Genomic DNA, 14,289 nt, shown 5'->3' with positions numbered 1-14,289 from the left:
TGGACTCTGGGAAACAAACTGAGGGCTTCAGAGGGGAGGGGGTGGGGGATTGGGATAGGCTGGTGATGGGTAGTAAGGAGGACACGTATTGCATGGTGCACTGGGTGTTATACGCAAGTAATGAATCATGGAACACTACATCAAAAACTTGGAATGTACTGTATGGTGACTAACATAACATAATAAAAAATTATTATAAAAATTATAATAAAAATAAAAAATAAAATATTTATTATAAATAAAATCAGATGGAGCTTTTTAGTCTAATGACAGTCTCCTAAGTGTATTTAGGCTTTTTAATTTTTTTCTAAAAATTGTTTCTTGGGTTCCTCCCTGTTCTATGGATTTTAAGACTCTTGGTTCTTGACAGTACAAAATGTTACTCCCTCTCAAAACCCCAGAGAGCACTGATTACCGTTCAGGTCAAACAAGTGCCATATAATGCCTCACCACTTGGGGTAAGTTTTATTACAGGGCATTTAGTGGAAGCGTCAAGGTATTGGGAAGATTATTCTTTCCTTCTTCCCCACAGACCTTGCTGAACATGTACTTCTCTATGGCCATGAATTTTAGTCAAGTTCAAGTTCCAATGACAGTTTTTTGTTTTGTTTTGTTTAAATCTGAGTTTTATTTAAGCCTCATAAGCTGGGACAAGAATTTTCAAAGGAAAAGCCAAGCTCACTTCTGCCTCTGCTTTGGCTAATTCTGGGGCAGTGCACTCACATTCTTGGTCCCCAGAGCTGGCCTAGTTTAAGGAACAAATTAGAGAACAAGAGTTTTCCATCTTAGAAACACTGGCTAACATAAGACAATTTTAGATATTAAAGTTTCGTCCTCACAGAAGCAGTTAATGATTTTTAGAATCCACCATGTGCCAGATATCATGTTGAGTGATTTCCTATATTTATCTTATTATTAATCAAAAATAATGCTTCCAGAAAAATGGGGCTCTGTGAATTTTAGTAACTTGCCCATGTTCACACAGCTGGTCAGAGAAAGAACTAGAAGCCAAACACAAATTATCTGCCTCCAAGACCAGTGCTTTCCAAGGACTGGGCTTTCCCATTCTTTCGGTGCTTGCTGGTTCCTCTGATTGTTTTCTTCTGAAGGATGCTTTCACTCTGAGCCTTGCTCTGTTATCATTCATTTCCTTTAGATTTTTCATAGTTTTAATCGATTTTCAAATATTTTCTCTCCATCGGTGGCTTGTCTCTTCATGATCTTAACTGTGTCTTTCAAAGAGTTCTTAATTTAGATGAAGTCTGATTTTTTTTCCTTTTTTTCTTTTTCTTTTCTTTTCCTTTTTTTTTTTTTGGTGGATTGTGCTGTTGGTGTCATATGTAGAAATCTTTGTGTAACTTGAGGTTACAAAGACTTTTTCCTGTATTTTCTCCTAGAAGTATTACAGTTCATATTTAGGTGTATGATTCATTTTGTGTTAATTTCTTTGTGTCTCCTGAGGTGTGGAATGAAGTTGTTTGTTGTTGTTGTTGTTGTTGTTGTTTGCATATGGAAATCTAATCATTCCAGTACCATTTGTTGAAGACACTTCTGTCTCCACTTTATCAGCCTTTGCACCATTTGTGTGTTGGTCTATGGCTGGGCACTCTACTCTCTTCTGATGATCTCCTCTTCTATCCATGCTCATGTCACACTGTCACGATCGCTATCACTTTATGACAAGTCTAAAAGTCAGGTCTTATAAGTCCTTCAACTTTTTGTCTTTTTTGCAGAGTCATCTTTGGCTATTTCAGGTCCTTGATCATTTCTTTAGTTTTTATTTATTCAAAGATATAGTTATAAAACAACATCTGGAAATCTGAAGATAATTTAAAATTTAAGGTTATGAAAGAGTAGTACTTCCATAATCTAGCTTCATCAGGAAGTGAAGTACTCAGGGCATCAGATTCCATTTGGTTAATCAAAATTGTTGCGTATACCTTATGTGGATTGCCAATTAAAAAAAAAAGACTAGAAACATAGGGATTTATACTGGAATTGAACTGGACATGGTTTCAACTTTCACTGATGTTTCAGAAAATACTTTGGGCCCGAGAATATCTTGGTCATTGTGAACATCAGCTGTCATTGCCCGAGCAAAGTGGAGAATCCCTGGTCAGAGGGAGTCCATTTGTTTGTATTTCTGCCTGCCATAGTACGTACTCTGCTTTTGATTTGAGGGATACCTTCTTTCAAACAAGTGAAGTGTTATAATTGACAGTGATATGCGTTAGCATTCTGTCTCTTCCAATAAAGCATATCCCTGTTTACTTAAACTTGCTGTCTGCTGGGGGACAGTGAGGAATGCTATTAATTAAGCCAGTTGATTCCAGATAATGTTAGCCATTACTACCACTGTGTGACATTGAGCAAATTACTTGTCCCCTTTGCCTCGGTCTTCATCTGTGAAATGAGAGGTTTGAACTAGTTAACCCTGAGTGGCTTATCCAACTCTAAAATTCTTTCACTCTTTTATTCACTTAAAAATCACAGCCCTTTCAAAACCAATTAAACAAAAACTCTTAATAGCAAAAAGCACTGTGGTAAATCAGACTAGGGGCCTTTTGAGTCAGGAAGTAGTGGTCTTTTGATGCATTGCAGATTGCCTGACACCACTGCATGACTCTGCTTTTAACTGTGGCCAACTCTGAGCACTGATGATGGCATTTTCGGTTCCTGGTGCTATGACATTTTGTGGTTTATGAAATCCCCCTATTCTGAGAAGCTCTTGAGCTTTTCAGGTCAAGGGACAGAGAAAGGAGAATGTCTCCTAAGCCCACACAAGTCCAGAGGATCAGAGTACTCCTGAGTTGGCAGGTTAGATTTTCAAATATATCTCCAAAGTCAATGGTACAGTATTGAAACCAAGAGGACTTTAAAGGTCTACATTGTCTTTCCTATGCCAAGGTATAGCAGAGCTACTCTGGTCATATTCTATCTGATCACTGATGTCCTAGCAGAATGGAAAGGTTGGAGAGTGTGAAGTTTACTGGGGAATGCAGAATATAGACACGAGTTAAAAACAATATAAAGAATCTTTATTGAGGACTCACTGTGTGCAAGGTGCTCTGCCAGGCACTTCTTATACATTATATCCTTTCATCCACGTAACAGTCTTGAAAATTAGACATTATTTTCTCCCTCTTGCAAATGAAGAGATGGTGCACAGAGAGTTCATGTTTTTTGCCCAAGATTGCACAGTAGTAAGTGGCAGAGCTGATCTTCAGCCTATATCTTTCTCAATCTAGAGCTTAAACTCTTAATAACTATATCAGAGACTAGCTCTCAGAATTTAGCCAGCTCATTTAGTGCATAATTGCATTTGTAGTGTGATAGAAACTAAGAACAACAAGTCATTTTGGGTAGACTTGATGGAGGAAAGAACTCACAGAAGGTGTCCTGAAGAAATTGCTTTGAGTTACATTTTGAGATGAAGGACATGAATTGGCCTCAAGAGAAAAGTGAGTTCATGCTGAGGGGACAGACTATATGAGGCCATGAAGATACAAATGAATAAATTATTTGTTCAGGAAGCAATGTATAGACTTACTCATTGCAGGGCAATACCAGAAATAAAGCTGATGTCATAGAGGTGAAAAATCCAAGAGATTTTACTTTGTTATGCTGGGCACTGGAGATCCACTCCCAGTTCTTAAGCAAGGGAAGGAACATAATTAAAACTGTATTTGATTTTACAATTTATTCTATAACTCATGTAGAACGAATAGGGGCTTTTAATGCATGAAGGAAGGTCAAGAGAAAATTTCTTAGCAAAATATATTTCATACCCAACAAATTATTTTCAGGAGTACCTCGTAGCTCATCCCACTGAAGTCCTGTAGCCTCAAATGGTACAATGACAATGTATTTAGTCCCCTAAATTAAGAGGCCTGGAAACATATTTTACACAATTTTCAAATATCAAGCTGACTAAACCACTGCATTTAAGCTGCACACTCCCATCATCACTGGTATTGTGCAGTATGTGTAAATGGAACATGCAAAGATTGTAGATTAAATCCAGGATTGGGCTAATAAAAAGCTCTCAACAATATGTATTAAATCGAGTTGAAGTCCTCTTTCAGTTAGCATCTGCTGTTCCAAAGTGAGGGCCAATGTATTTGGTGAACTAGAGTTGGGTCCCTTCCATTATAAATCCACGAATGCTAACTTAATATCTCTTCACATTTTCTGAAGCATTTTCTTTCTTTCTCTCTCTCTTTCTCCCTCTCCCTCTCACTCTCTTTCTCTCTCTCCAGTTCCAGAGACCTAATGACTTCTCACCCCCTTTTCGCTTTGGGACTGTGCCCAATGGCAGCACAGAGAGGAATATTCGCAATAACTACGCAGAAATGCATGCCTACATGGGAAAGTTCAACCAGAGGGGTGTAGATGATGCATTGCTCTCCCTGAAAACAGGGTAAGAACTGCTTCCAAGCTCAGAGTCTTTGATATGTTTCTCACATTTATTAAATGTACACTGAATCAGATATATCATGCTTGGGTGCCAGACAAAGTTAAAGCAAAGAAGACTGCATTTGCTTTCTATGGATTTCCAAGTTGAATTTGACAATACAATTCAGGCCAGTGCACAAAGATTCCTATGCTATTATATACTTCTATGTATTTTTGTTTTAGAAATTATATTCTACTTGCATTAATGTAACCATGAAACAGGAATGGAATAGCCATAAATGCGGAAGGGAAGAGTCAAGGCTAAGGTTCATGTATTATGCATGAAAAGAAGACCTGTTGACCAGAAGGTGAAAATGATATTTCTGGTGTCTTGCGGACAAGGGAGAAATGAAAGAAGAAAATGGTGAAGGTTTTTAGACAACAAACAGTGAGAAGGTGTTGACTGATCTCCAATTCCAGCTTTTGTTGGTGTTCTTTGATCCAGCTTTATACTCTAGAAAGTATTTGTTTGTTAAAAGGAGCTCATGAACTGCAAATACATTGGCTTGCATAATCCCAGCCACATTGGTCCCTTTATTCATTTGGCCTCTCGAAGCCACAGCTGTGGAATAAGACAGATAATTGAGCATTATAGATGTTGGGACTTCGGGGTGAAGGGGTCTTGTAACTGATTTCCTGTGTTGTATGATAACTAGCAGCACTTGCACCTCCCAGTGGCTCCAGTTCTGAGAGAGCCACCCAGATGCATGTGTACTTAAATACTGTTAGACTCTGTCTTATCACCATAAAGTCACAGCAGATACCAGGAGACGGGATTTGAGCTTGGGCATAGGACAGACTTTGGTAGGTCGCCTGGCCCCTGGTACAACCACAGTTGTCAATCATATCAGGTTTTGGGTTTTTTGGTGTGCCACTTTTCTATCGGGTACTCATGGGCTTTTTGGAAAATGTTCTGTATCTTAACATACCAGAAAAGGCTTATTTTTTCTCAAGGAGGGATAAAGCTAACTTACCTTGTAAAAGTGAAGGGGATGATGCATGCTTTCTTTCTTGCAGACCTCTCTATATTACCTACCTATATGGCTATATCTGGATTTCTTTCTCTACTTTTAATGTGTTTAAATGTTGGTTTGAAATACTGGTCCAGGCCTTCCTGCCCTTACCCCTAGTCTTACTACCTTCCCTACATACTCCTTCCTTGGAAAGCACAATATACAAAGAGATTCTTAGATGTTTCGGAACTTGAGAGATCTGAATTCTTCTATCTGTTGGATTCTCCTATAGTTGTGCACATTTGCTCTTAACACAAGCCTGTGCTGCTACCACCCCGACTACTCATTTCTTTCCTTGTGCTGCAAAACAGAATATTGAAACCTTTCTGACCACAAAAATAGCATTGCACAGCTATTGAAACACATACACCTACACTTATCCCCACTCTGGACTGTAATGAACTGAGAAATGAAAAATGTTATATAAATCTAACCCATGCTATTTGTTGTTATCATCGTGATGGTTACTTTTCATTATTTTGGTTATTATTTTTATTGATTCCTTTTTACTCCTTCTCCTTTCAGACACAGCTTATGAGTTGGCTTCAGGCCCGACTTACATTCTCATCATTCCCAGTGGGAGGGAAAGAACTCCTCCTTTCAACCTGAAATCACATAAAGAACAGCCTGGGATTTAGGCTTTAGATTCTGGCTGAGTTCCAACTTGAGCCTTACTTTGAACCAGTTCTCCCCATCATTTGCTAGAGCCCTACCGCTTCATTTTAATGGCTCCATAGGTAGTTTTGTACTAAAATTTCTCCACTGGACTGTTTGTTTGCTTCTTTTTTGCACAGGAAACTGGATGCCTTCATCTATGATGCAGCAGTGCTGAACTACATGGCGGGCAGAGATGAAGGCTGCAAGCTGGTGACCATTGGCAGTGGAAAGGTCTTTGCCTCCACTGGTTATGGCATTGCCATCCAAAAAGATTCTGGGTGGAAGCGCCAGGTGGACCTTGCTATCCTGCAGCTTTTTGGAGATGGTGAGTCAAAGATGGTGGCTCTTCTGATGGCCAGTCCAAAATACCAACCCTTCTTTCTTCTCCACTCCTGTAACCCCCGCCTTTCCAGAAAAGTATTTCACAGTATATTACGAAACTTGGAGGTAGGTACGAGTGTCCTAGGACTGCTGTAACAAAGTACCACCGCTGAGTGACTTAAATGATAGAAATTTGGCTCACATTTCTAGAGGCCAGAAGTCTAAGATCAAAGTGTCAGCATTGCTTCCTTCTGCAGGCCTCGAGGGAGACTCTGTTCCATGCCCCTCCCCCAGCTCATGGTGGTTTGCTGGCAATCTTTAGCATTCCTTCACTTGTAGACATATCAGCCCATCTCTGCCTTCGTGTTCACATGGCATTTTCCCTACATGCCTGCTGTCTCTCTCTACATGTGTATGTCTGATTTCCGCCATTTTTAAGGATGCCAATTATATTGGATTAGGGGACCACCCTACTCCAGGATAACCTCCTCTTAACTAATTCCATCTGCAATTACCTCATTTCCGAATAAATTCACATTTCAAGGGACTGGAGATTAGGACTTCCAACAGAGGAATTTGGCAGGAGTGGAGGGTACTGGGAAGGTGGACACAATTCAACCCATAACTGGGTGAAATTTGGGAGGGAGGATTAGAGTAGTTGGTCAAGGAGGTATGTCTCAAGATTACAGGGTATGATCAACCTTTCAGGGATAAAGTAAGAGAAGCTAGTATTAGATGTTCCAAACAATCTTCTCACATGTGGCCAGAGCAGTGGATAGAACTTCAGAAAGGTCTCTGCTTTTTCTGGGTCCAGAGAAAGGGCAGAGAAGTATACTTGTGGCCACCTATCCATTCTTCCCTCTCTCCCATCTTGCTCTTTCAGCTAGAAGACATAGGAATCAGGGACAGGGTCCTCTGAGACAACACTCATAAGGCATTCCCTAGTATCATTCTGGCAGGAGACCGAGCAGTGAGCTTGCTTTGGAAAAAAAAAAAAAAACTCATCTCCAATTTCATTATACTCATGTCTTCTGTATCCCTCTTTACTTTGTTGTCTAAAGTACCTACCCTTCCTGTTAGCCTCCCAGAAGCTAATCCAGTTATGGGTGAGGAGCCTGACTCTGCTTGGCCCCAAAGGCCATCAGCCGGGTGGTTCTCTAAATTATGTCTACAGAACCTTTGCTGTTAGGGATGAGATAAGAGGCAGAAGAATACAGCTGGATTTTCAGACTCCTGGTGAAGTTGGTTGTTCCACTAGTTAGGAAAATCACAGTTTGATCAAAGAAATGAGTAAAATGTGATTTGGTTAACCTAGAAAGATGAGAGGGTTCTAGCTGGAGTGCTAACGGGCCATGTTGGTCTGAGGGCTTCTGAAATTCTCATGTAGCTCTCACCCAAAGGCAATACAGAGCATCTGTCTATGAGGAAGGATGGCCGTAGAGATGACTGGGAGAAGTTGCCAAAGCTCTAGTTGGTTTATGCAAAGTTCAAATTTTTAGCCAGACTGGAATTATTAGAACAGACAGTTTCCTTCATGAGGTGTTCAGAATTTTGTTTGCCTAGAATTAGATGCATTCTGGGGCACATGGATTCCTTCATTTTCCTTTTGTCTAGGGTTTCTGCCTTGCTAATTCCTCATATCCAGTGAAGTGGATAAAGGTTATTGTCCCCGGCATGAATCGAATTAATCAAAGCTTCCCTAAGTGGTGTTACAAGGAGGCAGGTCTGAATTTGGTGGTCTCGTTTGAGTCAAGCTCGCTCCCCCTTACTCTTACTATTTCTTTTTCCCTCTGCAACAAGAGATCAGTAAGTGTGAGGGTCCATGGGGAGTCAGTCAGTTTCTCTGCTTATCTCTCTCTGCCCTTCCTGCCCCAGCCCAATCTGATTTGCATATTTTCAAGAGCAATTTTCTGAATCTCATGTTTGATTAATGTTATTTCTTACTATCTGCAAAATAAAATACAAAGTGCTTACTTAGTGTGATACTCAAGCCCTCAGCAATCTTGCTTCAGCCTTTTTTGTTTGGTTTCCTGTGCTTCCTTTTACTCTGGTTGAGCTGTTCTGCATGTCTTTCCCAAATAAGCCTTGTGTTTTCCCACCTTCTTCCCATTGATCATGCCATTTCTGCTGCCTGGAGTGCCTTTTCATGCAAATAAATTAAAATTCACCCATTTACTATGTCCACCTGCAAGTCCTACCTTCCTCATGAAAACCCACAGGCCACCCCATCCACAAAATTACTCTCATGAATTTGAACCCCTGTTACCTGCATATTGCTAGTCATATTGATTACTTATATATCAATTGGCACTGGATAGAGAATGGAGAGCAGGGGTAATGCCTAATATCTTTGTGTCACTGCAGTACCCACATTAAGCTGTCACTGAATACTTGTCAAATACATTGATGAGTTAATATATAGTGGTATTAGTAAAATTACTGGGAACTTTATTAATTTGCTTTCTGTCTCCCTGTCTCTTTCTCTCTCATATTTTTCTGTCTCTTCCCCAATACCCCTCTTGTCCCCTTTCTCTGCTCTTCTGTCTTCTCTCTTTACCTGTTTTCCTTTCTGCTGTGTCTCCAGGGGAGATGGAGGAGCTGGAAGCTCTCTGGCTCACTGGCATTTGCCACAACGAAAAGAATGAGGTCATGAGCAGCCAGCTGGACATTGACAACATGGCGGGCGTTTTCTACATGTTGGGGGCAGCCATGGCTCTCAGTCTCATCACCTTCATCTGCGAACACCTTTTCTATTGGCAGTTCCGGCACTGCTTTATGGGTGTCTGTTCTGGCAAGCCTGGCATGGTCTTCTCCATCAGCAGAGTAAGTGGTTTGATTGAGGTGCCGGGGGCTTGTGAAGTGCTTAGTCTAGCACTGTGCAAAGCAGAGAGGCCCAGGCAGGCACTAACTCCAGCATTCTGCAGCTAAAGCCAGAAACTACATCATGAACGTTTCCCCAGGGGGTCGGGTGATATAATTTCAGGTGGCTCAAAAACAACGGGTGATACTATTTTTCCTTCAAGAAACAGCTTTGTGTGTGGGGTTTGGGCATTTGGTTTTCAATAAGAACTGGCAGATCTGTCAAAGTGAAAAATTTGGCCTTCTACCAAATGCCTTCCATCACCATTAGTTAATTCTGTATGGGCTGTATTAATCATTTAATCTTTTTTTTTTTAAATCACAACTCTATTCAAATAGTGAAATGTAATGTATCTCTCTTACTCTGACATACAAAGATATATTATTGGTAGTTCCACTCTTCCACACAGTTTTAAGCATGTGTGAGTTATGGGGGGGTTAAAGAGCTTTGCAGGACCTTCAGAAGTAAGTACTGACCCATAAAAAAATTACATTCCAGAAATTTCCTTAATTGGAACAAGAGTATAACTCTTAAGTTCTTCTTTATTTAGGTCTCTTCTAAGTTTCTAGTCCAAAGTGAGGATTTGGGACTCAGTTTTCAGTATGAACAAAGGATCACAGGGAAGGGGGGGGGGAAAGCAGGCTTCTTTTAATTTTGTCAGTAAGGTTATGGGATTCATTCATGAGAAATGACCTCTGATGTCCTTTTAGAATAGAGGTCTAGATTTCAGATATAACTAACTTTGGCTCTAATGGAGTTATGTAAGAAAATGGATTTCTCATTAAGTTGTTCTATCTTTTCATCATTTTCCTATAGTATTTTAGTGATAGAGAACAGTTTCCTCTCTGGCTGTGAACTGATTCAAGCCATTCAGTAAGCAAGCAGGAGGAAGGAACCTGTGGTCCCTGAGCCACATTGCTCCGCTCTGTGGTCCTTTCTAAGGTCCCAGATAGGGTGCTGGCAGAAGCAGTGGGAGCTGGCGGCCTGTAATAGAAATCCCATTCATAGACCTGCAGCACAATTAAGACTTACGCAGAGGAAAAACGCTCAGCACTTTCCCTTGGCCGTAATCAAGAAGAGTTAGAAACCAAGGAAAGTAACCTTACCTTGAAGATCTCGTGTCTCGCTACTGCCCTCTGGGACGGCGAGGCTCACCTCACCTAAACCTCTCTTCTTGCCCCCTTAACTGCAATTCTCCGTTCTAATCTTCTCTGCTCTCCTCCCCATCTATCGGGGCAACTTCCCTTCCAAATCAATCCCCTTTGTTTCAAAGACGCAATTCAAATGACCTCCCCTTCACATATTTCCCTTGCCAGGGAGAAAAGTTCCAAATGTGTCCACCTTTCAAGGCAGGGAGCAAGACGTTAGCAGGTTAGCTTGACTTGGGACTTGACCCCAACCCATTACCTCTCCTGGATGGTGTTCTTCAAGGCCTGGTATACAGAGCTGCACCAGGGAGTTCTCAATCAATAGTAATTTGTCACGATATTAATTATGTATGATAAGATTAAGCTAGTGAGAAAGTATAAGAAGGAAACCAGGAGCTAAGGAGAATAAATGAGAGGTTCAACAAGGGAATTATTTATTCCTATTTAGTACTTGATATCTGTCCCAGTTCTGCCCTCCCACATTGTAGGGCACAGCAGGAAAAAAATCCTTCTTTGACCCCAGGGCTCTCTGACTCTCTCTGTGAATTTGGTTCATGCTTGGCTCAAGAAGAGAACTGCTCAGCCATTCTTTCGTGACCAAAATCCTAAAAACCACTCAAAGTTTGTCAGAGCTGGAAAAGAGTGGCTCTTGTGAGCTCCAAGCTTCCCCGTGCTATCCTGCCAGCCGAGGGTGGCCGGCCGCGGCAGAACAGCCCCAACATCCGTGGCGCATAACTGTCGATGTCCAGGCATCTGACAATAATTTTTGCCATCCGTTGATATCACAACCTCATTTTTAAGATGCAGAAACCTAGGCCTAGGAAGGAAAATCAATGCAAGTCACTGATGGAGTGCGGTGTTAGAATGTCATGTCCTATGATTCCAGTCTATCTGCTCAAGTCACGTGGAGTGGCCGTGTCCCCTTGCACAGCCAGACCACTAAGCTTAGCTCATGCTACAAAACTGGCTCAATCCTGGTGATAAATCAGGCAAGCTTCTATCCACACCGTTTTATGAGTATACCAAGACCACTTCATGTTTTCCCCGACTTTTCTTCTCCAGCGAGACAGTTAGTAGCGGGGGAGGGGCAAGTGTTGTCTGTGTCATTTCCAGCCTCGCTGGAGACCTGACCCGTCTCCTCCTCTTCTCGCTCCAGGGTATCTACAGCTGCATCCATGGAGTGGCTATCGAGGAGCGCCAGTCCGTGATGAACTCCCCCACCGCGACCATGAACAACACACACTCCAACATCCTGCGCCTGCTCCGCACGGCCAAGAACATGGCCAACCTGTCTGGTGTGAACGGCTCCCCCCAGAGCGCCCTGGACTTCATCCGACGGGAGTCATCCGTCTACGACATCTCCGAGCACCGCCGCAGCTTCACGCATTCCGACTGCAAATCCTACAACAACCCGCCGTGTGAGGAGAACCTCTTCAGCGACTACATCAGTGAGGTGGAGAGAACTTTTGGTAACCTGCAGCTGAAGGACAGCAACGTGTACCAAGATCATTATCACCACCACCACCGGCCCCACAGCATCGGCAGCGCCAGCTCCATCGACGGGCTCTACGACTGCGACAACCCGCCTTTCACCACCCAGCCACGGTCCATCAGCAAGAAGCCCCTGGACGTTGGCCTGCCCTCCTCCAAACACAGCCAGCTAAGCGACCTGTACGGCAAGTTCTCCTTCAAGAGTGACCGCTACAGTGGCCACGATGACCTGATCCGCTCGGACGTGTCCGACATCTCCACTCACACGGTCACCTACGGAAACATCGAGGGCAATGCCGCCAAGAGGCGTAAGCAGCAATACAAGGACAGCCTGAAGAAGCGGCCGGCCTCGGCCAAGTCCCGACGGGAGTTTGACGAGATCGAGCTGGCCTACCGCCGCCGGCCACCCCGCTCCCCTGACCACAAGCGTTACTTCAGGGACAAGGAAGGGCTCCGGGACTTCTACCTGGACCAGTTCCGCCCGAAGGAGAACTCCCCGCACTGGGAGCACGTGGACCTGACGGATATCTACAAGGAGCAGAGCGAGGACTTCAAGCGTGACTCGGTCAGTGGAGGCGGGCCCTGTACCAACAGGTCTCACATCAAGCACGGGGCGGGCGACAAACACGGTGTGGTCAGCGGGGTCCCGGCTCCCTGGGAGAAGAACCTGACCAACGTGGATTGGGAGGAGCGCTCCGGGGGCAACTTCTGCCGCAGCTGCCCGTCCAAGCTGCACAACTACTCCACGGCGGTGACCGGGCAGAACTCGGGCCGGCAGGCGTGCATCCGGTGCGAGGCCTGCAAGAAAGCAGGCAACCTGTATGACATCAGCGAGGACAACTCCCTGCAGGAGCTGGACCAGCCAGCCGCCCCCGTGGCGGTGCCGTCCAACGCCCCCAGCGCCAAGTACCCCCAGAGCCCGACCAACTCCAAGGCCCAGAAGAAGACCCGGAACAAACTGCGCCGGCAGCACTCCTACGACACCTTCGTGGACCTGCAGAAGGAAGAAGCCGCCTTGGCCCCGCGCAGCGTGAGCCTGAAAGACAAGGGCCGCTTCCTGGATGGGAGTCCCTACGCCCACATGTTTGAGATGCCAGCTGGCGAGAGCACCTTTGCCAACAGCAAGTCCTCAGTGCCCACCGCCGGACACCACCACCACAACAACCCCGGCGGCGGCTACATGCTCAGCAAGTCGCTCTACCCCGACCGGGTCACGCAAAACCCTTTCATCCCCACTTTCGGGGACGACCAGTGCTTGCTCCATGGCAGCAAATCCTACTTCTTCAGGCAGCCCACGGTGGCGGGGGCGCCGAAAGCCAGGCCAGACTTCCGCGCCCTTGTCACCAACAAGCCGGTGGTCTCGGCCCTTCACGGGGCTGTGCCAGGCCATTTCCAGAAAGACATCTGTATAGGGAACCAGTCCAACCCCTGTGTGCCTAACAACAAAAACCCCAGGGCTTTCAATGGCTCCAGCAATGGGCATGTTTATGAGAAACTTTCTAGTATTGAGTCTGATGTCTGAGTGAGGGAAGAGAGAGGTGTTAAGGTGGGTACGGGAGGGTGGGGCTGTGGGCGTGTGGTGCGCATGTCACGGAGGGTGACGGGGGTGAACTTGGTTCCCATTTGCTCCTTTCTTGTTGTTTTCCTTTATTTACGGAATCCTGGAGTTCTGATTCCTTCCGAGGGCAACCCTGGTGACCAGCACCGTCTCCCCTCCCTTTCCAGTTCTCTCCTCCCTCCCCATCTGTCAGTTGTTCCTGGTCCCGGGAAAGAGTACAGCGGGCTCGCTCAGCACAGCACCGGGAGGGCAAAGTGGTGAGAGGAGGTGACTGCACGCAGGCTTCCTCCCAGCGTGGAAGGACTGTTTGCCACCCACTTGGAGTGAAGCAGGGAGACCCAAAAGGAGGCCACGTGAGCACAGGATAGCTCTTCCCAAACGGATCTTTAGGTTTAGGTGAGAAAGCAAAAGTGTCCAAATACGACCATTTAGCATACTGCCTGTGAATGCAAAGAGGCTTTTGCTAAATTCTTGTCACCTAGGTGGCGTCTGTTTAGGGGTCGTGTGCCACGCAGAGGGCAGGAGGCCATGTGTGTTTATATATAAGCCAAAAAAGTAAAATGTCCGTTTCAATTCCATGAGACCCGTTGGTGGTGAACTGGGACAAAAAGGTCACGGGCGGATGACAGAGAGCACTTTAGAGCTGTGCTCCATGGTGCATTCGAGACAAGAGAGGATGGACTGCATGTGCATGAGTGTCCGTGTACACTTGTACGTGCATGTCGTCTACACAGGCACGCAGTCAGGGGCCTGTACATGTAGACGTGGCAACCTTGACTCACAACG

General features: G+C 44.5%; 1 protein-coding gene across 1 annotated transcript in view; it reads left to right on the top strand.

Moving 5' to 3' along the window:
* Positions 1–13,467, top strand: part of GRIN2B (glutamate ionotropic receptor NMDA type subunit 2B) — a 276,351-nt gene extending 262,884 nt beyond the window's left edge. The window contains exons 14-17 of the mRNA XM_087855925.1: positions 4,260–4,420; positions 6,263–6,450; positions 9,031–9,269; positions 11,611–13,467. Coding sequence (XP_087712051.1) covers positions 4,260–4,420; positions 6,263–6,450; positions 9,031–9,269; positions 11,611–13,467 — 2,445 coding nt within the window. The remainder of the gene's footprint in view (positions 1–4,259; positions 4,421–6,262; positions 6,451–9,030; positions 9,270–11,610) is intronic.
* Positions 13,468–14,289: the final 822 nt, after the last annotated feature.

This window comes from Ursus americanus, chromosome 25 (genome assembly GCF_024610735.1).
Source record: "Ursus americanus isolate L20-20 chromosome 25, mUrsAme1.1.p, whole genome shotgun sequence".
Lineage (NCBI taxonomy): Eukaryota > Metazoa > Chordata > Mammalia > Carnivora > Ursidae > Ursus > Ursus americanus.
Note: the sequence above shows the minus strand (reverse complement) of the source record. Positions and strands in the feature narration are given on the sequence as shown.